The 22,693-nt window shown below is 34.2% G+C and overlaps 3 protein-coding genes across 6 annotated transcripts; all 3 read left to right on the top strand.

Moving 5' to 3' along the window:
• Positions 1-1,861: 1,861 nt before the first annotated feature.
• On the top strand, positions 1,862-4,666 carry LOC137809819 (proline dehydrogenase 2, mitochondrial). The gene is made up of 4 exons (XM_068610889.2): positions 1,862-2,353; positions 3,134-3,779; positions 4,008-4,248; positions 4,348-4,666. Exons 1-4 carry the CDS (start codon positions 1,862-1,864, stop codon positions 4,391-4,393), a joined length of 1,425 nt encoding a protein of 474 aa, XP_068466990.1. The 3' UTR covers positions 4,394-4,666.
• Positions 4,667-6,465: 1,799 nt separating this feature from the next.
• LOC137812751 (DDE family endonuclease) lies at positions 6,466-17,936 on the top strand. 4 transcript variants are annotated; one of them, XR_011081281.2, is made up of 14 exons: positions 6,466-6,695; positions 6,864-7,062; positions 7,148-7,234; positions 7,545-7,619; positions 7,789-7,886; positions 8,329-8,572; positions 9,298-9,395; positions 9,712-9,946; positions 10,519-10,635; positions 11,521-11,583; positions 11,657-11,788; positions 11,936-11,991; positions 16,386-16,581; positions 17,832-17,936. XR_011081281.2 is itself a non-coding variant. In XM_068614937.2 (13 exons), exons 1-13 carry the CDS (start codon positions 6,591-6,593, stop codon positions 16,527-16,529), a joined length of 1,650 nt encoding a protein of 549 aa, XP_068471038.1. In that variant the 5' UTR covers positions 6,466-6,590; the 3' UTR covers positions 16,530-16,876. The 4 variants fall into 4 exon arrangements, 2 of the variants coding, with proteins under 2 accessions (XP_068471038.1, XP_068471037.1); XR_011081280.2 differs by lacking the exon at positions 17,832-17,936 and adding an exon at positions 17,203-17,367; XM_068614937.2 differs by lacking the exon at positions 17,832-17,936 and having other exon boundaries at positions 11,939-11,991; positions 16,386-16,876.
• Positions 17,937-18,589: 653 nt separating this feature from the next.
• Positions 18,590-20,339, top strand: LOC137812750 (Translation elongation factor EF1B/ribosomal protein S6 family protein). The gene is made up of 2 exons (XM_068614935.2): positions 18,590-19,093; positions 19,876-20,339. Exons 1-2 carry the CDS (start codon positions 18,689-18,691, stop codon positions 20,113-20,115), a joined length of 645 nt encoding a protein of 214 aa, XP_068471036.1. The 5' UTR covers positions 18,590-18,688; the 3' UTR covers positions 20,116-20,339.
• Positions 20,340-22,693: the final 2,354 nt, after the last annotated feature.

Genomic DNA, 22,693 nt, shown 5'->3' with positions numbered 1-22,693 from the left:
CTTTCCAAAATCTGTTTTTTCATTCTCAATAAAACTTTAAAGAGCAGATACAAGTAACAATGCTTATATATGAATTTAAAACAATTATTTGTTGTGAAAGCTATAATACAATGTTATAGTTTAAGTTAAGAGGACTTTTTTAATTTTATTTCCTGTAAAAATTACAAAATAGAACTTTTACATTTATGTGTGTTATTCAAAGAGTGAACATGACATTGTTTACTAAGTGGGCGTAGACTTAAAAAATGTGTACTAATTCAGCATAAAAAATATAACTAGACAATAATGAGGATTATTTGAGACGCTATATATTGTTTTTGGTAGTGTATGAAATAAATAGTAAAGGAAATTAACTACAACAAAGGAAAAATTATATGCTTTCCCTCTTATTTCATGCCTTTATGAGGGGAATGAATTAATTTTATTGCGGGTTCTACAAACTTAATTACCTTCGTGCTTAATTTCCACTCATCTAAATTTTAATTCATGAAAAAGTTATTTGATCATCTCTATTTTCTTCCTTCTCAATTACATTCATACAACGAAATAAAGAAAAAACGTATGCGTAAAAAAGTTATTTCACACCAATTCAATTGGACTTAAAAAAATTATACACAAAGATTTTACATTCTTATCAATAGAAACAAAATATAAACCCTACAATAAATATAATAATAATTATTATTATAATCTCTCTAGGTACAGATTTGCTATTCTAACAATATAAGAATTTTAAATTTTATTAAAAATTTCAATTGAAACATATTCAGGCGATATAGTGAAAAGTATCAAAGTTATGATCTTAAATATTAAGATTTTTTTTTCAACATCAATCATATATATTTAGAGTAGTAGTATGAAATTATTATTATTATATCATAATAATTCAATTAATTTTTTAAGTTATAAAAATTGAAGTTTAAATAAAAAACTGTAAAAGTTACTTTCACAAAACTTCATTAGTAGAATAAAGTTTGTAAAACTTGTAAGAGTTGCTTAGAACAATGTAACATGTAATCTTCATATTTAAAGTAAAATAAAATCTTTAATAATTTTTTTATAAAATTATTGTACTGTAGTTCTCTAAGTTTTGAACTAGTTTGTTTTAAATTAGGACCTATTTTAAATCATTAAATTAAGGTCATAAAGATGCGTTTTGTCTCACTTTTATATGCATTAATACAATCAATAATTTGAAATCATCATATAAAATATCACAACACTCATATTTTTTTTTTAATCTTGGTTGAAGTCAAACTTAGAATATATATGAATTAGCCAATCTTCATATAAACGCACTAAATATGTGAAACACAGAAAAGTTAACAACATGTATTTCTAAACTCTTTTTTCACATATATATATATATATATATATATTATTTTTCTAACACCCTTTTTAATGCACAATTTTTTTCATTATCTATCTAATTTTTTATTTCAATGACATGTCTAGCAAAAAAAGTCAATTAACTAACAATAGAAAATGTGGAAAATGTGTTAATACATATATTTATAGTACTCCATATATTTGAAGGAGTGATTACATCGATCAAGTCTTGTTGGCATTTGACTATTTAAGGTTTTGAAAGAAGAAATTATTAGTTTACTAAAAATGAAAACATAAACCTAGTTGACTACCCTAATCTTATCGCATGAACACCATGCAACTTACCCAACTTATCGTTTTAGTGTTGTAGTTTTCTTTAATCGGACCCATAATTTCTCATGTTACGGCACTTATAAAACACCACACTCCTTCTTCCATCATTTCCACACCTGAGAAGAAGAGAGACACAACCCAACAAAGAAACACACAAGACGTTAATCTCTTCACCAACAAAAAAACAACATCATAAAAAATGGCCTTCCGCGTGTCTCGTGGAATCCTCAAGAACATTCGTTGCAGCACCACAATGAGGCCCCTGAATACTTGCCACCGCTCCCTCTCCGCCGCCATTATGTCGTCGTCGACACTAAGCTTAGAGGACGCAGAGCAGCTGTTTGGGTTGGTGTCGACGAAACAGTTGCTCCGATCCTCTGCTATACAACATGCAATGGCAGTGGAGTCCATGGTGGACTTGGGAATGTGGGCGATGAAGTCGAAGGTGTTTGAGAGTGGAATGATGAAAGATGTTATGATGAGCACCATGCGGCAGACGGTCTACGCCCACTTTTGCGGCGGCGAGGATGCTGCGGCTGCCGGAAGGAGCATACTAGCACTGAACGATACGGGGCTGCGTAGCATGCTGGCTTATGGGGTTGAAGATGCTCACGACAATGAGGGGTGTGATAAGAACCTTCAAGGTTTCCTTCACAATGTTGATCTTAGCAAATCCCTTCCACCATCCTCAGTAAGTTCCTTTATTTTTTAACCAACTTTTTTTATGAAAAGTGATATATTTAGTTTACAATTTTATTTTTGTCTAAACGTTCAATTTTTTTTTTCATAAAATGACGAAAATACAATTTTTATTATATTATGAATTGCAGGTTGTTGAGTCTACAACCAATAATAATATTATTTTAATATTTTTATATAATTTAATTACAAATTTAATTTTACTATATATTTTTTTTTCTAAAATCATGAAACCATGTTTTTCCTTTAAATTTGTTAAATTTATAAAGGAGTGATGACCTGTTTTATTTTGGTAACACTTTTTCAAAAACCACATTTTGTTTTATTTTTTTATAACTTTTTTCTTATGTCACCTAGCTACTCCATTGAAATTTAAATTACTACTAGAATGTGTCACAAAATGAAAAATGTAATATTAAAAAGCGTGAGAAACAAATTTAAAAGTGAAATTAACGAATTAATAATAGTTACATGACAAGGATAAAATATACAATTGATTTTTTTTTTTCTATTATCTTCCATAAAAACACGATTTGTGACTCACCTTATTCGTGTAAAGTAATAAGTCCCTCTGCAACCATGTTTTTCTGGAGACTCGTGATTGATAAATTTACTTGAATTACATTTCTTTTTCTTTCTCTCTTGAAAAAAACTGCTTAAAACAATCATTTATTATTTATGGTCTAATCAATATTCAGGTAACACATAAATGTCTTTTTCATTGGTTTTTCTTTATTCCTTCTAATGTTTAATTTACGGATGGATGCGATAGGTGAGCTTTGTTATTCTGAAAATCACTGCAATATGCCCCATGGCATTGCTAGAAAGACTTAGTGATCTTCTACGGTGGCAAAAGAAAGACCCTTCATTCGTTTTGCCATGGAAGCAAGATTCCCTCCCAATTTTTGCAGAATCTAGCCCTTTGTACCACACACAGAATAGACCAGAGCCTCTAACCCCAGGAGAAGAGAGTGATCTTGAACTTGCCAACCAAAGACTCCTTGAACTTTGCCAAAAATGTGAGGAAGCTAATATGCCTTTGTTGGTTGATGCTGAACACACTACTGTTCAGCCAGCCATTGATTACTTCACATACTCTTCTGCAATCAAGTACAACAAGGATAACAACCCCATTGTCTTTGGAACCATTCAAACTTACTTGAAAGATGCCAAGGAGAGGTTGTTGCTGACAACAGAGGCAGCACAAAAAATGGGAGTTCCAATGGGGTTCAAATTGGTGAGGGGTGCTTACATGTCCACAGAGAGTAAATTGGCCCAGTCTTTTGGATTTGCCTCACCAATTCACAATACCATTCAAGACACACACAATTCCTTCAATGATTGCTCTTCATTTCTCCTTCAGAAGGTTGCCAATGGACCTGGTTCACTTGTTCTTGCAACCCACAATATTGAATCTGGTATCATTCAATTTCTTATAACCTATAAAGTTAAATTTATATGCAATTTTAATATATATAAAAGTTTCATCAACTAATTAGAAAATATTTGTTGTGACTCCGAAGATAATTATCATAAAAGTAAACAAATTTATTTTACAGATCCATTTGTAACTGAATAAAAATAAAGAATTGAACTATAATGTAAGAAAACTTAGCACATCAAGTGTTTGTGACAATGCTGTGCAGGCAAATTGGCTGTGGCAAAAGCACATGAATTGGGAGTTGAAAAGGTGAACCAGAAGGTAGAATTTGCACAGCTATATGGAATGTCAGATGCACTTTCCTACGGTTTGAGCAATGCAGGGTTTCAGGTAAGCAAGTATATGCCATTTGGGCCACTAGAAATGGTGATGCCTTACCTCATTAGAAGGGCTGAAGAGAATAGAGGGGTCTTGGCTGCTTCAGGTTTTGATAGGCAAATGACTAGGTAAGCTAAAACTTCTATTCATTAATCTCTACACCCGTGAAATGACAAATATTTTCTTTGATATTGAACTAACGACAGTGATCATTTCTTCATGAACAGGAAGGAGTTGGGAAGGAGACTAAAAGCTTTATGTTCTAAATTCTAATGCATGAAGCCATGTCGCAGGACTCATTGACTTAGTACAAGTTAGAAAGTTTTATAATTTGATGGAATTGTGCAGTCAAATGAAATCTGCATTGTATTGGTATTTTTGTTGGAAATGCAACTGAGCTTTTGCAATTAAGCAATGCTCGTTTGCATAAATTGGGAAAGTGTCAAGTGTCAAAGTTGGAAAATTGAGAAAAAAATTAAGAATATTTTTTTGAGTTGGACAAGTTTGTCCGACTAGCTTGAAATGGAGTTGGTTCCATTTGTTCCATTAACGCCTGGTCAAAGACTTCAACTTAATTCGTATTGAATAACACGTGTTCAAAGATTAATTTTTTAAATTAAAAATACAATAGAGGGATATTAATGATTACGTGTAATGTTTCAGACAAGAGTATTGAAGATCTCAAACTTAGAACATTCAGATGAGGTGTTCACCCGCAAAAGATACTCCAACGATCAAGTCAGTAAAAATATAAAATATAATAATTATAGTGTAAAATGTGAGTTGAAAGTACTTTTTGTGTTGTTGTCATATGAGTTGTTTTCTTTCTTTTATATAGGAAAGTATTTTTTCCTTTCCCTGGTATCTCGTTTTATTAATGACTTAATTCAGTAATAAATGTTGTCTCCTATTTAAGACGGGTTATTATGATCCCTTGATATGCTGATACAACATTAATGTTTTTAAATATGAATATCGATAGACGACCTGTTTATATGTAATATCGGGCTCGATCCATGATGTTACAACCTCATAGTCTCATGCATAAACCAATAAAACTAAAAGTCAAATTTACTCTGACGATCTCCAACAAGTCTACATATCTATTAAATCAGCCCAACCTATAACGTTATAATTAGTTAAGTGTTAAATTAAAGAAAATACTAGATATTAAAAAAAACTAATTTTTAAATATAACTTTAATTCAAATTGGTCTATTCATTTAATTTTAACCCAACACCATTACTCAAAAGACTTCAAATTGGGTTGTAAGAAATAATGTCATCCCCGTGGATGGAAGGCGGTTAAGTAACACAAAATTCAGATTATAGTTCTCACTGAGAAAATACTGTATTAAGTGGGAATTTTTTATTTATTTGAAAATTAAAATAAATATGAATTAGAAATAACAGTTTCTTATAATTTTTTTTCTACTTTTAGTTTCCTGACTAATGTGTTAAAATAACTGTTGACATTTATTGAAGACAAAAGGCCAACCATTATTCCTGGTTTTGATCGCATAATTATTTCTTAAATGGATAAAATTCATGACTAAGGAGGAAAATTACCTTTTTATTTTTTTATCAAACCATTAACGTTACATTTATTTAAAATATTAGTATTCATATTCATATAATTTCACCTTCGTATAACTAGAAAAATTTAATCACCGCAAATATCATTAAAAAAAATTACACTGTCAATTTGAAATGTAAATAATACTTTTTAATTATAGAAAAAGTTTATATTTGTTTATAAACTCAACGAATGGTATTATCAGTGATTCCAACAATACTACTGCGAGTCTGATTTTGTAAATTTTTTGAGCATGTTAATCATCATACTTTGTTGATATCTTATTAATAGTTGTGGATATGTTGAATCTGTTGATAATATCTTATTCTTGCACTATCTCTTAATTGTTCAAAGTGTAGAGAATCTATGAAAGAGTTATTGGAAAATGTATAATATTTTTTTAATTGTGATTTATGAAGAAATGAACATTGATAGATGATATATAAGCATCAAACAAAGATCTACTCATAAAAAAAACTCTTGTGATACTCAAGTTAATAATGGCATTGTTCTTCCTTGTAAAATATTATCGAATTTTTATTTTATTTTTAATTGATCAAATATGTAGTTTGATAATTATAATAATTTGAGAAATTATGATTTTTGATATATTTATTCTAAATATAAATAATTTTTGAATAAAAAGGGCGGTATTGAATAAATTTACAGAATTGATAGATGAAAAATAAACTACTAATTTAATTATTAAACAATTTAGGATTAATATATTTTTGAAAAGTATAAATAGATGTTAGATCCTCTGAGTTCCCGCGCTCCCATTTCGCGAATTCTTGCAGTGAAAGATTGAAGGGGTTAGGGTCTTTAGAGAACAAAGAGTGTAAAACACCGTCATTTTCCTCTGTGCTTTGCATCTAGACTCAGTCCATCGGCATGAATGGAGGACTCAAAACGTTGGACGGTGACCTACACAAAACACATAAAACAGAAACGCAAGGTGTATCAAGATGGATTCCTGAAACTCCACATTTCCACCAGCAAGGTATTGTATCCACTCTTTCTCAGTTAATTATCGAAAGTTTTCGAAAGCAAAAGTTGGATAGGATTGGTCAGTGATGTTAATTTCGTTCAATTGCAATTATCGCGAACTGCGGACACGGAAATCGATTTTGGAAGGGATATGTAATCTCTTCGCTCAATCGCTGTGCAGGTTGCTCTGTACGATGAGTGCGAGACGTTGTTGGAGTGTCGGCTCTTGAAAAATGACGAAACTGTAATTTCTGGTGAATCGTTGGTTTTCAACGGTTACCTTGTGGACATAGGCGATCAGGAGGGAGACAAAAAACCTGATTCTGATTTGAATGTTGATAGGAGAAACAGGAGTTTTTCAAGATTCAGGACTCCTTCTGGTTTGAACTCTGATTACATTATTTTTCTTGTTAAGCATTTCAAGTCCTTAATCTTATTTGCTGCGCTTATGTCTTTGTTTACGAGATCGTGCAAAACATACAAGAGTGAATGAGAAGGAGAATGTCGGACGTATGCGGAGTCCTCTCAGTCCGTCACAAAAAATTATCAGAGGTAAACAGTGACAAAATTATCAGCTCTCTAACACTTTGTGAATGTATGTTTATGCCTTTAGAGTATCCTTTTAAATTTAAACTAAAACTGTCACAATTTGGCTTCTACATTGTAAAGGAATAGAGGAGACATTTATTCTTCATTCCTATAATTATTGAGTCTCATTGTGTGTTTTTGCTTATTCAATGTTGTGCCATTGATCTAGAGAGCTACAACCTTCAAGTAATGTCGATAGTTTATTAGCTGTAGTTGCTTGTATGGTTTGCAGCACGGTTTAGTTGTTCATGTATAATAGTTGTAAAAATTACAGAGTTTAAGAAGAGAGAACTGCTTAAGTATAAATCACCAGAGATCAGTCAGCAAGCACAAAATCATGGTACCGAAGGTTAGTGTTTAATGGGCTCATTCTGCTTTGCTTCCTCTTTCAATTTCTCATACTTGTGTACAACATGGGAATGCAGTTTTTTCAAAGCCAGATACATTGTAATTTTGTGTAAGCAACTTGCATTATTTTTAATCTTCTAACTATGTTAAAATTTTCAATTTCCAATTAGAGTGGCATGTTCTATACACTACACAAGTGAGTCAAAAGGCAAAGAAGTACCATGATGGTTTTTTACGATTAGTTCTTCGTGGGTCCTGTGGGTCACAGGTGAGCTTTAGACATATTTCATTTATCAAAAAGTCAATTTAAGTTCTTCTGAGGGTATGATTGGTGAGGTCATTTTAATAGATACGCTTTCTAACCCATTTCATTTGATATCTTTCTGATAATATGATTTTTAGCAATTAATTCATAAGATTTTGATTGCAAGTTGTTTTGAATAAAAACAAGCTGGTCAAAGTACACAGTAAATAAATATCCCTGAGTGGTCACGTATTAGTTTAGTCAAGATTCAATGAAGGACAGTGAATGGAGCAATTATTGAATGAACATGGTTTCTGCAGGCAAAAGGCACAGATATATTCCTTGTGTGAATATTTTTGATATATGTTAACCTTCTGAGTGATTGTCCCTAAAATATAAACCTTGCTCTCGTGTAAGAATTGTTTTAATGAATGCTTAATACCTCCTTGTGTGAATATTTTTTCAGATTATGCTGTTTGACACAAGTAAGAAAGTCTTAGATAGCAGATTCCTTAAGAAAGATGATGTAATAAAACCCGGTGAAACAATTGCATTTGATTCATATTTGATTGACATTGGTGAGCATCAAGGTGGTTGCTCACCAGATTCCAAAGCTCCAGGAGACAAGTTTACTAATTTTAAGGGAACGAAGATGGACAGACAGAAAACTTATCTCCACACTGATACCCATGAAACTGTTGGAAAAAGGGGTAAACACACAATTATTGTGATATTAAAAGGTTATATATGGCCTGCTATTATTTGACACATTGGTTACTTTTCCTGTTTATTTATTTATTGATTTTTTAATATTGGATGCTTATTTATATCATTTGCCTTTTATATCTCAACCAATGGTTATAGATAAATTTTGCTATCATATCTGTTTTAAAATTGAAGGAGGAAATGGTAAAAGAGATAGAGGCAGATGTAAAGTCTGAAGTCTGTGCATGCCAATGCTTCACATGATTCGCACTAATAAGCTGATAATTATTTACAAATAAAATCACATTGTTGAATGCAATTATTCTATTAGTCGGCCATGTTAATCTAATATAGTGGATGAGACCATTTTAATCTAATATAGTGGTTAACTGAATATAGATTACATAATTCATACTTTTGATTAGCAGAACAGGAAGTTGTAAGAAAAACAAATATAAATTTAACAAACAGTTGTAAGAATTCATAAACTCTGATGTGCAGCATGTCATTCACATGTATATATGCCTGACAATTATTTCTTATATAATTTGCTATCAATTTACTGAAAACAATTATAGAATCATGAGCACGTTCTTTCTTGAAAAATATGATGAATTTCATCCGCAGTCCATTATGTCAGAGTTTGTAGATGTTTTCTGTTTTGATTATCTTCATTGTTTTTACCTTCATTTAGTTTTCACTTGTGTATATGTGTTTCCTTTCAATTTAGAATGGCAGGTCCTATACACTTCCGAGTTAACTAAAAAAAACAAGAAGTATCATGATGGTTTTTTACACATTGAACCTTGTGGATCCTTTGGGAAGCAGGTTAATTTTCGGCTTTTTACACATGCTACAATTTTATTTTTTACCTCTTCGATCTGTCCTGTGTGTATCACTTTTACTTTGAATCTGAATCCTTGGATGATCTTCTATAGAGTTTATTTGGTTTTTTTTATTCCTATGTGCTCTTATTAATTCAATGAGTTTAATGGTTAAATTTCTGTATTAGTTTTCATGTATTAGAAGCTTAAAATTAGGCACTTAGCTAAGCTGTTTACTTAAACACCCCCTTTCATTATGCGTGTGTGACATAGAGTTACATTATTAATATGCTTTCTCTAATTTAATGTTCTCTTTTTAGGTTGTTCTGTATGACTTGAGCAAAAGACCTTTAGAACGCAGGTTCCTAAAGAAAGATGAAATTATAACGAGAGGTGAATCGGTACATTTGGATAGATATTTTGTTGAAGTCGGAGAACCTGAAGGAAGTAACCACTCTCCAACGAAGTTAAGTGAAAGAAGGAATGGTAATAATGTTGACGGGAGAGGGCATGGACAAAATGGTTGCAACAACGTCAATCCATCTTTTGCTAAAGGTTAGTCCTGGACTAATTAAATGTATATTTTTTAATCCGTGTAGTTCTATACTATTTAGTTATGTGCATGCCATTTGAATCTAAAGATATTATTATCCTTGCTCATTTAGTTTGCTTTTGCCTTTTAAGTTTATACATGATTTAAATTTTTATGAGTTTACGACTTCCGTTTATATCAGAAGTTTGTTGCAAAGTTTAATTATTGAAAAATGATGATTCAGGAGCGGAGAAGAAATTCCGTTATGCTTATATATGAGTGTTTGGATGAATAACTTATTCAGTGCTTATTTGACTATACAACTTACTGCAACAAGATCTTATTTTAATGCCAAGAATCTTATTGAAATAAGAGTGGAGGGACTTTACGGGAGTGGTAAGCTATTTTCACAAAGTTCTTATAAACTCCACATAAGTAAAATTGTAAAGACAATAAAGAAGCTAGGAATCGAGAAATAATTGAAAATGAATCACAACAAAATTTCATAAACAGACCCCTATAAAATAAGCAGACAGCATATCCGGAATGAGCTGTCGATTTCTCTTTTTCAAATGTTTATGGTTATGCATTGCAGGCCAACCTCCGAGTAAACTTTGTCCGGGGAAAGGATCTGGAATGGACTGTCGGATTACCGAACGAGAAGATATAAAATCAAATAGGATAACCCCACCAATCAAGCCTTTACGTGATGGTATTACTTATTAATTGTCTGCAGTCTTTAGTGTTAACACTCATCTTCATGCTTCATTTGCATTACTTTTTCCTCCCGTCTTCAATGTGAAGCTGGTTCAGTTTTATTCATTTGCAAGCATTTTATAGAATAGCGATAACGGTTTTCTTCATAAATATGAACATCCTACATACATTAGGATGAAGTTAATTCTTTTTTATTAATTAAGTGAATTTTACGTTTAATTCAATTTTATAAAATCAATTCGGAATATGAGGTTCATGAAATGTTTTTTTAGTTGATGTGAGATATCCAACACAGTTTTATGTTTAGACCTGTCAATTTTTGTATGAGACTATATAATAAATTATTCTAAAGTGACTCGATAGAGTATGACTTGATAAGTCCAACAATCTCGGTAGGATAAATTTTATATGACTGTGATACTATATTAAAAAAGTAAACTTTAAATCCAACTCAACCTTATAAAATTAATCATAAGATGAAATTTGCATGCATTTATACATATTTTTGTAAAATAATGATAATGGTTTTCCTCATAAATAGAATATCCGACATTAGGTTTAAGTTGATTCAAGATTTCTAATTCAAACAACGACTTTCAAATCATCAAATGTACTTGATTGATAATTTTTCTATCATTGTATACTAGCATCGGCATCCCTAACTTTGAATTATGGGAACAATAGAGGGAAGAGATAAGTAGTTAATACTATTGCGTGGACATTTGCTAAGTAGATAAATAAGACGTCCTATTGATATATGTAAAATTGAATGGTCATAAAAGACCCTGTCATGACATAGCCCAGGATGAGACGTGGGTTTACTGATTTTAATATATTACTTCGTCATTTCTTCATGCAACTGATTTCTGCTACTTTGCAGCGGATCAAATACTGTCCATTTTACAGAATCCTAACCTGAAGCCCCGGGAGAGTTATGTAACAGGTTAGACATGTAACCGAAGTAGCTACAAATGTCCCTTACGGTCTGATGTCGTGATTATATGGGATTTCTACAGGAGGCCTATCGCCCAATAGGGGTCAAAATATTGGGGACAAGGTATCAGCTATGGCTGCGAAATCATGTCAAAATATTGTGGATAAGGAATCAGCTGCGATTGCGAAATCCCTTGATATTACGTTGTCTGGAGGTAAGCCTAAAATTGATGGAATTATTGGATTTCTAGCGCAATAATTATGATTTTAGGAGATATTTCTTAATAGTTGTTCTTGTTTTGCTTGTTGAGATAGAGATATTTGTAATTCTTGGTTGACTTTGCTTGAAATGGGTTTTGCAGCAGCATGTAGTGGTGACAGTTTCCAATCTACCGAGAATGTCAGCTTGTCTCACCAGGTATAATCTCCCTCTTTGTTTGCTAAGAACAAAAATTGATAATATTTTTGTGTAAGTCTATGTGACTTATGTATCAATTTTTATTAAACAAATCAGAGGTTTATACATTATCTTAATATTTATCTCAAATTCATTTAATATATATCTTTTAAATCATTTCACAAATCAGTTGAAGTAAGAGGATCTCTTACAACATATGTATAATTTTTTATTAAACAAATCAAAGAGGTTTATACATTATTTTAAATATATGAACTCAAATTCATAGAATATATATCTATTAAATCATTTCACAAATCAATTTTACTTTACATTTATAAAATCATTGATAGTGAATCCAATTAATTAAAGAGAAAAAATAAAAGGAAAAATAAATCTTTTTGTTTTAGCTCGAGCGAAAATAATTTAAACTTAAATGAAAATAGTGTTGTACACAAATTTGAGTGCAAAACTATGTTTGTTTGGATGAGAATTTTTTTCAAGGATTTTTAATTTTTTTTATAATAATACAACTTGGAAATAGTTCAAGATGATCAATCCAAAGTAAGGTTTGTTTAAACATTATTCTTTAATACACTATAAATCATTCAAATTCCAAATTACAAAATCCAATTCATAATTATCCATATCCATATTAGTTTTAATCCATTTAAATGGATTTATTTCAAATCCAAATCCATTTTTTGAATTTTAAATTCAATCCATTTAGATTGGATACATTATTGGATTATCCAAATTGCATTTTGGGATGGATTTTGACTTGGCCCGATCCAAGTTAAGCCAAGACAATCCAGCCGATGTTGAGTCGAGCGGGCCTGGGCTGATGTCTAATTGAGCAGTCCCGGGCCCATATCGAGTCGAGTGAGTCCGAGTTGATTTTGAGCCGAGCATTCCCGAGTCATTGACGAGTCGAGCTGGCCTGGGCCAATATGGAGTCAAGCAAGCCCGAGCTGATCGCGCTGATGTCAAGTCGAACGGGCCAGGCCAATGTCGAGTTAAGAAGGCTCAGGGCGATGTCCAATCGAACGGGCCCGGGCCAATGTCTAGTCTCTCGGGCCCGGGTTGTTGTTGAGTGGAGCGGGCCCTATTCAATGTTGATTTGATTGGGCCTGAGCCAATGTCAAGCCGAATGGGCCCGAGCCAATGTCGAGTCTCCCGAGCCTGGGTCGTTGTCAAGTCAAACAAGCCCAAGCCAATATCGAGTAGAGCAAGCCCGAGCTGATGTCGAGCCGAACGAGCCCAAGTTAATGTCGAGTCGATTGGGCCTGGGCCAATGTTGAGTCGACCGAGCCTGAGTCAATATTGAGTCTCCCAGGCTCAGGCGGATGTCAAGCCGAATGGGCCCAGGTTGATGTAGAGTGGAGCGGGCCCGGTCAATGTCGAGTCTCCCGGGCTCGGGCAAATGTTGAGTCGATTGGGCCTGAGCCAATGTCGAGCCGAGGCAGCTTGAGACAATGTCAAGTCTCCTAGGCCCGGGTTGATGTCAGCTGAACGGGCCTGGGCCGATGTTGAGTGGAGCGGGCCTGGGTCTATGTAGAGCCGATTGGGCCCTGGCCAATGTAGAGCTGAGTTGGCCCGGGTCGATGTCAAGTCGAGCGAGCCTGAGCCGATGTCAAGTCGCCTGAGCCCAAGCCATTGTCGAGTCGTTCGGGCCAAGACCAATGTTGAGTCGTTCGGGTTCGGGCCGATGTCTAGTCGTCTGGGATCAAGCCGATGTCGAGTGGAGTGGGCCCGGATCGATGTCGAGTCAATTGGGCCTTAGCTAATGGTGAGTCGAGCAGGCTCGGGCCGATGTCAAGCAGAGCGAGCCAAGTTGATGTTGAATCATCCAGGCTTGGGCCATTGTTGAGTCGTCTGGGCCCGAGCCCATGGTGTGTCGTTTGGGCTTGAGTTGATGTCGAGTCGAGTCGATCCAAACCATTGTTGAGTCTGGGCCTGGGCCAATGTCGAGCGGAGCAGGCTTAGGTCTATGTCAAATCGAGCGAGCCCGAGCCGATGTCAAGTCTTCTTGGCCCAGGCCATTGTCTAGTCGTCTGGGCCCGAATAGTTGTCGAGTCATTTGGGTTCAGGCCAATGTCGAGTTGTCAGGGCTCGAGTCGATGTTGATTGGAGCGGGCCCAAGTCGATGTCGAGTCGATTGGGCCCTGGCTAATGTTGAGTCTAGCGAGCCAGGTTGATGTTGAATCATCTAGGCTTGGGCCATTGTTGAGTCGTCTGGACTCGAGCCCATGTCGAGTCGTTTGGTCTCGGGCCCATGTTGAATCGTCCGGGTTCGGGCCGAGTCGATTCGAGCCATTGTCGAGCGGAGTGGGCCTGGGTCTATGTCGACTTGATTGGGCTCGAGGCGATGTCAAGTCGAGCGAGCCCGATCAATGTCAAGTCATCTGAGCCCAGGCCATTATCGAGTCGTCCAGGCCGGTCGCCGAGTCATCTGGGTTCAGGCCGATGTCGAGTCGTACGAGCTCGAGCCGATGTCGATTGGAGCGGGCCCGGGTCGATGTCAAGTTGATTGGGCCCTATCTAATGTCGAGCATGCCTGGGCCAATGTCAAGTCGAACAGGCTTGGGGTGATGTCAAATCATCCTGGCTCGGGCCATTGTTGAGTTGTCCGGGCCTGGGCCAATGTCAAGTCTCCTGGGCTCGGGTTGATGGCAGTCGAACGGGCCTGGGTTGATGTTGAGTGGAGCGGGCCTGGTTTTATGTCGAGTCGATTTGGCCTTGGTCAATGTAGAGTTGAGCGAGCGCGGGCCGATGTCAAGCCGAGCGAGCCCGAGCTGATGTCGAGTCGTTCGGGCCGATGTTGAGTGGAGCGGGCCCGGGTCGATGTCAAGTCGATTGGGCTCTGGCTGATGTTGAGCTGAGCGAGCCCAGACTGATGTCAAGCTGAGCGGACCCAGGTCGATGTTGAATCATCCAGGCTCAGGCCATTGTTTAGTCGTCTAGGCCCGAGCCCATGTTGAATCGTCCAAGCTTGGGTTGATGTCGAGCTGAGCCATTGTTGAGTCTGGGCCCGAGCCAATGTCGAGCAGAGCGGGCCTGGGTGTATGTCGAGTTGATTGGGCCCGAGCTGATGTCGAGTGGAGCGGGGTCGAGCCGATGTCAAGTTGAGTGGGCCCAAGTTGATGTCGAGTCGTCCGGGCTCGAGCCGATGTCGATTGGGCATTGGCTAAATTCGAGTTGATTGGGCCCTAACTAATGTTGAGCTGAGCGTGCCCGAGCCGATGTCGAGTCGAACAGGCTCGGGCTGATGTCGAATCATCCAGGCTCAGGCCATTGTCGAGTCATCCGGGCCCGGGCCGATGTCGAACCGAGTTGGTCCGTGTTCAAGTTGAGTCGGCTTAGGCCCGGTTCGAGCCAAGTTAGTTTGTGTCCATATCAAAATAGATTTAGTGTAATTGACAAGTGGATTTAATCTAATTAACAAAATGGATTGAAACTTCTATTTAAATTTGATCTAGTTAAAATGAATATGAATTTTAAATCCAATCCATTTATTTGAATTTGGATTGAATCTAAATTGGATTTTGAAAAATTCAATCGAATCGATGACCACCCTACATCAAACCATAATCTAAACTTATATTAGCTAACTCTATACTTTAAGATGCATAATCCAATTAATAAATTATGTTCTTATCAAAAATCAATTGTTCTAAAATTCTATAAAAAAACATAAGTAATTTTTCTGACCTAAAGTCAAGCAACCGGATTATTGAAAGATCTAAGAATAAAATAAGTAAGAGAATTATTTATCTCGAATGATTCCAGTAGGACTAATGACTTAAAAAAATACAAAGAATTCTTTACGGTAAATAAGAATTTACTTTATTTAAAAATTTGATCTAATTCTTTAGTTAGTGTGAGGTGTTATCAAATACTGAAATAGATGAGATATGAGATATGGAATGAGAAAAGTTAAAAAAAAAAAAAAAGAGAATATGAAAAAGAGAGGAGAGAAAGACACATGTTCGGTGTTCCAAGGCAGGTACGTATAGTACATACAGTAAATGTTACGTTTGTGTTTTTGTTATAATATTATTTTGTATGATCTGTTCTGCATGTATTTCATCAACTATTCTTTGTTTGCATTTTTTTTGGTAGGTATTTTTTTTATTGCATATTTGCAAAATTACGATTAAATGAATTCATTTCATTGCATTTTGACGAAATAAGTGTGAAAGATGCATCTATTTTAGAACATAAAGTATATCTCCACTCTACTTTAGAGGCTAGAATTTCTAATTTCATGGGATGAGATTTCCATAATCAGTCAAAACTGCGCTAACTAAAACATATTACTTATAATTTCCTGAAATATAACACGGTTGACCACATTTTATGTAAGAGAAATCTTCATCTGTCTCAAATTTTGTGTTTTCAAATTATATATGTAGTCCTACTCTCAAAAGGATGCCCAGACAAATACGATTGAGAAAGATTTTGGTTGTGAATCTTGCCTCGTAATCAATGAAGAAAAGAGCGATGAGGAGTTTCCGTGCGAAAGGGAAACAATCCCAAGTTTTGACCTTGGATTTTAACAAGTAATGCAATCTTAAAGGCATGCTACGCTTAATTTCCCCATTACTTCTGGTAAGTCACTCGTCCTAGATATCTTCTATATTCTTGCTGCAATCCTCATGTAGTTGGGTATGTATTTTCTTAAGGAATGTGTTGGATATGTCATGATGCCATTATTATCATTTGCACGTGCCTTGTTATATACTATATATGTTCTGTTCTTTATCTGGAACATAATAGCTTTCTTATGTAGTATATTCATTTCGAATGTTGAATCTGAAAGAATGTGTTGAACCCTAAACATAGTATAAAGTCAGTTGGTTGTTCTAATGTAAATATAAAATTTCAACACACTTTTAGCATAAAAGTGTTAAAATATGTATTTTGTCCATTTTCGGTTTTAAGTTGTTTTGTAATGAAAAATAATCCCTGTGCATACTATTATTTTTACGTAATACTATTTAGTTGTAATATACAAATTTTAATACACTTTAAAATTAAAAATGCAGATGTTTATTCAGATTGTAATTAAATGAAGAAGGTAAGATGAAAAGGAACAAATCTTCAATATTATTTGCACTGTTCTTATCCAATAAAGAACCTGAACAAACCACGTCATGTTTAATATGATGTAAGACATAACCAATATGGATGTTCTTATTTCTAAATCTAACTTTGTTGCACATGAAGCAGATGGTAAATATAATGTGCACAAATGCAACAGTGGACCTTAGTTATGAGAAGGGAAGAGTGGTGAGAAAGAGTTATATCATTCAACGATACTTGTAAACAAATTATAATGGGACACTCAAACACAAGGATTATCTTCTTGGGAGGAAAACTACATTTTTAATCTGATTGCCATTTGATTAAATCATATAATTTTATAAAATTTAACCATTTGATCTAAATTTTTATTCATCTTTCACAAGTTATAATTATGATATTTCATGACTTAAAATATCCATCAAATTACAATAACTTTTTTCCATTCAAAACAAACAATTACAGTAAAAACATATTATAAACATTGATAAATATAATTATTTCAAATAACATCTTTATAAAATAATTTTTCGTACCAATTCACCATAACATTATGAAATTAAAAATATATGAAAAGCAAAACTTCCCATTATTTTTTAGCAATCATATCATTAGATGTAATAGTTTATATGTATAATTATAAAAAGATTAATTTGAACATGCCACGCAAGGATTTAAAATCTAGTATAATTATATTAAAATATTCTTTCCATATATTTTAACAAGCCTTACTTTTTCATATATGCAAGCTTCAGCTTCTATTTTGTTAATTGCAGGCCTGGCCTTACACTTACTGGTTGTTGTATAGAAATTTCAAAACCACTTGGATTCTTCTATTAAACATTTTTTGGCATTCTGTTTCAGGCTTAGTTGTACTAAGGCCTGATTTTGTTGAGTGGTCTAAAGCAAAATCAATACTTATTAATCAAAACAGAACCTACTGGAATTACAAAGAGATAGTAAATTCCCATTCTAATTCTTTTAATCTCAACTGTTTAGTGATTTTATGAAAATAATAGTTTCACAATTCTTAGAGTGGTATATAATTATTGATATAATAAGTTTAAAAATAAATATATATAACAAAGATAAATTTATAATTAAATAATAAAAAGGATATATAAAAAATAATAATATTTAGAATAATGTGGTTATATAAAAAATTAGAGTTATCAATAAATTATTACTCGTGATTTTAAACCCTTAACAAATCTCTAATTCACAATTTGTTACTCATTAAACTCTCCGTTGGTGCAAAATTACAATAGAAATGAAGTAGAAAATGACTGAAATGAATGACATTTTCCATTGTTAAAGTGATAACTTTGTCAGATATTAAAATTATTAATACTTACAATTTGACAAATTAGAGTAGGATTCAAGTAAAGGATGTCCAGAAAATTCACCAAGTAGAAAATATGTTATTTTCATGACTGAATTCTTCAAAATCTACTTTTAACTAGAGTAATTTAAAATAAAAATAGTTCTTTTTATGAAGCTTTAGTAGAAAAGAAAAGAAAAAGCTTTATAAACAGAAATTCTAGAGTGCGCATGTGTGCGCTGAGTTCGCCTTATCCGCATAGGATAGAACAGCTTCACCTGCAAAGCCCTCTAATCTTAGCAGGGCAAAGCAATGGCTTCTTCTGCACTCACTTCGGTTCCTCTCTCTTCTTCTTCCCTCAATGTTCCTCATTCTTCTTCCAAACTTCCTTCCACTTTTCCATCTTCTCCCATTGCCGCATTCTCTCGTGGTCCCAAATTTCTCTCTGCGGAATCAAGATACCATTTTCACCCAAAGGGAAGCGGTTCTAAGTTTTCCATCACTGCCCAAACCCTAGATTTCTCCGATTCCTTCTTCGAAGGGGGTTTTGGCTCCGAAGACGACCCCAATTCACCAGGCGGAACCGGCTTCACGGCCGTCGAGGAAAAGGAGGAGCCCCCCTGCCCACCCGGCCTTCGACAGTACGAGACAATGATGGTTTTAAGGCCCGACATGACCGAGGATGAGCGACTTGCACTCACCCAGAAGTACGAGGAGGTTAAATTCTGTGACTTTTACTTGTTTTGCATACATATGATAAGCATTAAGATAATCAAATTGAACTTTATTATGTATAATAGTTAGGTTTGCAATTTGTTTTTGTTTCGTGTGCCGCGACTCTGTTTCTGTTTATGATTGGGAAATTACACCCGGATGTGATTGTGCTCAATGATTTATACTTCATTTTGGGGGGGACTGCAGCAGTGACAGTTGTATCTGCTCAGTGAATTCGTATGATGTTGTTTTTGGTTATTTATTGGGGTGAAATGCAGGGTGGCTCAATTTGAATAATAAACCGATTGTTCTTTTTTGATGCATAGCTGTTAAGAATCTTAAGTTCTCCATTAGTATTTCAAACGACCATCGACAATTTCCTATAGTTGATACAAATCACACTATTCAACTATACGTTTTGGTTAGTTTTCTTTCACCAATTCTTGAGAAAGAAATTGAAAATTCATATAAGCTTATTGTAAAGGAACTGAAGGAACATTTCTCAACTTATCCTATTTTGATTATTTCACTACTTCATTGGATGCACTTTTTCAGCTATTTTATTGCTTCAATTCCATATTTCTTAAATAGAGGTTTTACAAACTCAGATATAAGTAACAATTTTGTTTATGAGCCTTGTGATTAAGTGGCTGCACACTTTATATGTTTGAAAATGGTTTGATAAGAATTATGATTCATGATTTGAATCTCAATTTGATAACCTTGGTTTGATAAGTGTGTTGTTGTGCGTCTCCTTTACTCTATTCCAATGATTTTCCTTGCAGATTCTTGTTGCTGGAGGTGGCATGTATGTAGAGGTTTTTAACAGAGGAGTTATTCCCTTAGCATATGCCATCAAGAAGAAAAACAAAGCTGGGGAGACCAATACCTATTTGGATGGCATCTACCTGCTGTTCACCTACTTCACCAAGCCTGAATCCGTAAAGCCTCTCGAGGAGACAGTGTTAACGGATGATAATGTTTTCCGATCAATTAGTTTCAAAGTTAGGAAGAGGAAATATTAGTTTCTTTTCAGGTCTCAGGTAGCTCCTTCAAAGAGATGGTTTATAAAAAGTAATGTTGCATTTATCATTTGTTATTGTTTTTCCTTTTTCAGTGTCATTTGGTTTCAAGTAATTTTGTAACATGATTGAGTTTTATTAAAAGAGAGATGTATCATGTAGGTGCTATCTATCACTTGCAGTCTGCAGAATTACCATGCCCAATGCAGTTTTGCTATTGTTCACAATTAAGCTGTAAATTTTTTTACCAACTAAAATGTATTCAAGTCTATTGGTAGCACCATTCAAAGGAATAGAATTCGAGTTTGAGATTTAGACATTTGAATTTGGAGAAAAATTCTCAAATACTTTACTTGACCTCAAATAGATACGATAAAACCATCACATGATGTTCAAACACCTATTTTAGAACCCAAAGGGACACCAAACCTATGTCTTGCACTAAATCAAGATTTCTCTATAACAAAATCTTAGTTTGTTAATGAGAGGATCAACACTAACATAACATACAATATAAGCAGGATAACTCAACAAAAGCTACACGCATATAGAGCAAAGAAATTCATACTAGTTTCCACATCCTATTGCATCAGCATCACTCCACAGAACACTCACTTAAAGAATTGTTTTGATATTTTTAGTTGAAAGTGATGTTTTCACTTTCTAATAAAAAATATTTATGGCAGTGCTGGATTAGTGGTGTTTTCCTACATACAAAACCTAACAAGAATAACAACGTATGTATAACCAACCCCCACATTCCATTTACATAAAGTATAATTTTACTGCAATTACCATGCCTAACTATCACCACAGGACCCATCCAAGATTACCAACCAAAGATATTCTCTTCAAACTATTCACCGTTTTCTATCTTTTGATCGATAATAGGTCTCACATCGACTAGAAATTAAAATATTTTATAATATATAAGTGAGTGCAAACCTTATTTTTTAGATTAATTTTATAAAGTTCATCCTAAATTTATAGTTTTTTTCCTCTTTATATTACTATTGTATATTTTTACCCAATATATAACTCCAACACTTTTGCTCTGAATCATTGTAGATTTTAAGATACTATTTAATAAACTTTCCTCCCCTCTCCTCTATTCCATGTGCACCCTCTGTCAAACCATTTGTATTCATTGTCATCAACCACATACTTTTTTAAAGGTCTCTTCACCAAATTCACTCACAACTCCTTGGTTCTGATTCACACACTAAGCCTTTCCACTTCAGCCTCTACTGTAGCAGTGTTAGTGTTCACAATGAGAAATTGAAGAATAACTTAGCAAGACCGTGTAGTGTGATTCAGCAAGCCATGTGATCAAATTTTAGGATATGTTCGCACAAATTTACAGAGAAAATAATTAAATAAACTTCTTCAAAAGTTATTAATTTCTGCATAAGTCAATCTGTAGAAGGACTCATTTAATTTTTCTAAATTTTTATTTTTGAACTTGTTGATAAACTAAATGTAAATTATAAAAAAAGTTATAAATACTTACAAAGAAATTTATTCAAAAACCTTTTGGAGTTACTAGTTACCATTGCTTTACAATGCGAATGTGGTGCTGTATTGTATGAGATTGTTGATAGAAAGTCAACAATAGCATGATATTATTGAAGGACAACCCTATTATTTAACACAATTATGGGCCAAGATCTGGTTTGTTTAGTCTCCTTTTTATTTGATTATTACCTAATCGTAGAATTTGCAGCACTGCATTCTGTAGAATGCTTATTACTTTCTAATCTTTCATAATTTTTTGGTTCTAAATCTCGTGATTACGTTGTTGAATTACATGCGACCGAACGTTTATCGTATGAAGTAGTGATGTTGTGTTAACTAGGAAAAGAAATGTCATGTCATGTTAAAAGTTCATTTGTTTCAAGTGGGTCATACTCATGTTTTTGCAAGTTTTTCTTTTCACTTCAAGAACCAGACATTTATCTCTAAGATGCTACTTCTGGGTATACATAATCACCAACATCAGTGGTTGCACTTTGTTTTGATAATTAAAGCAAATGACTAAAATGATAAAGCAGCAACATTAGTTCTTTGTATCCACTGAAACAGAGAGAATCTGCTGTGATTTTCACATTCAGATCTGATTCTAAACCCACTCATAGAAAATAACTTAATTTCTTCAATTAATCACGTTCCACCAACAAGAGTGCACATATTGTGTCATAGTCATAGTCAAAATGCATTATGCTCATTCATAGGATGAGATAGATCCCTATTTTAGAATAGATGGACTCTGTGGAAATTAAAAAAAAAAATCTAGTCATATATGATATATTAGATATTAACAAGTGAACTTTTAAGTCTATGCCAATCTTATAAAACAGTCAAAAATCTTAAAAAAAATTTGAGACTAGAATATATTTTCTTTTTCTTCTTCCTTATCAAATATGTAACCATTGTTTTCAAAATCATGTTTCTTCAACATGTATAAAATGACATTTTGAAGGTCTGAAATGGTAAACCAAGCACACCTTGTAAGTATAGATGACATTGGGGTCCATATCTGAGTAGTAGTGGAGGATCATATGGGCCTGTTCCACCTCTGCAA

Source organism: Phaseolus vulgaris, chromosome 2 (genome assembly GCF_051622355.1).
Source record: "Phaseolus vulgaris cultivar YP4 chromosome 2, ASM5162235v1, whole genome shotgun sequence".
NCBI lineage: Eukaryota > Viridiplantae > Streptophyta > Magnoliopsida > Fabales > Fabaceae > Phaseolus > Phaseolus vulgaris.
Note: the sequence above shows the minus strand (reverse complement) of the source record. Positions and strands in the feature narration are given on the sequence as shown.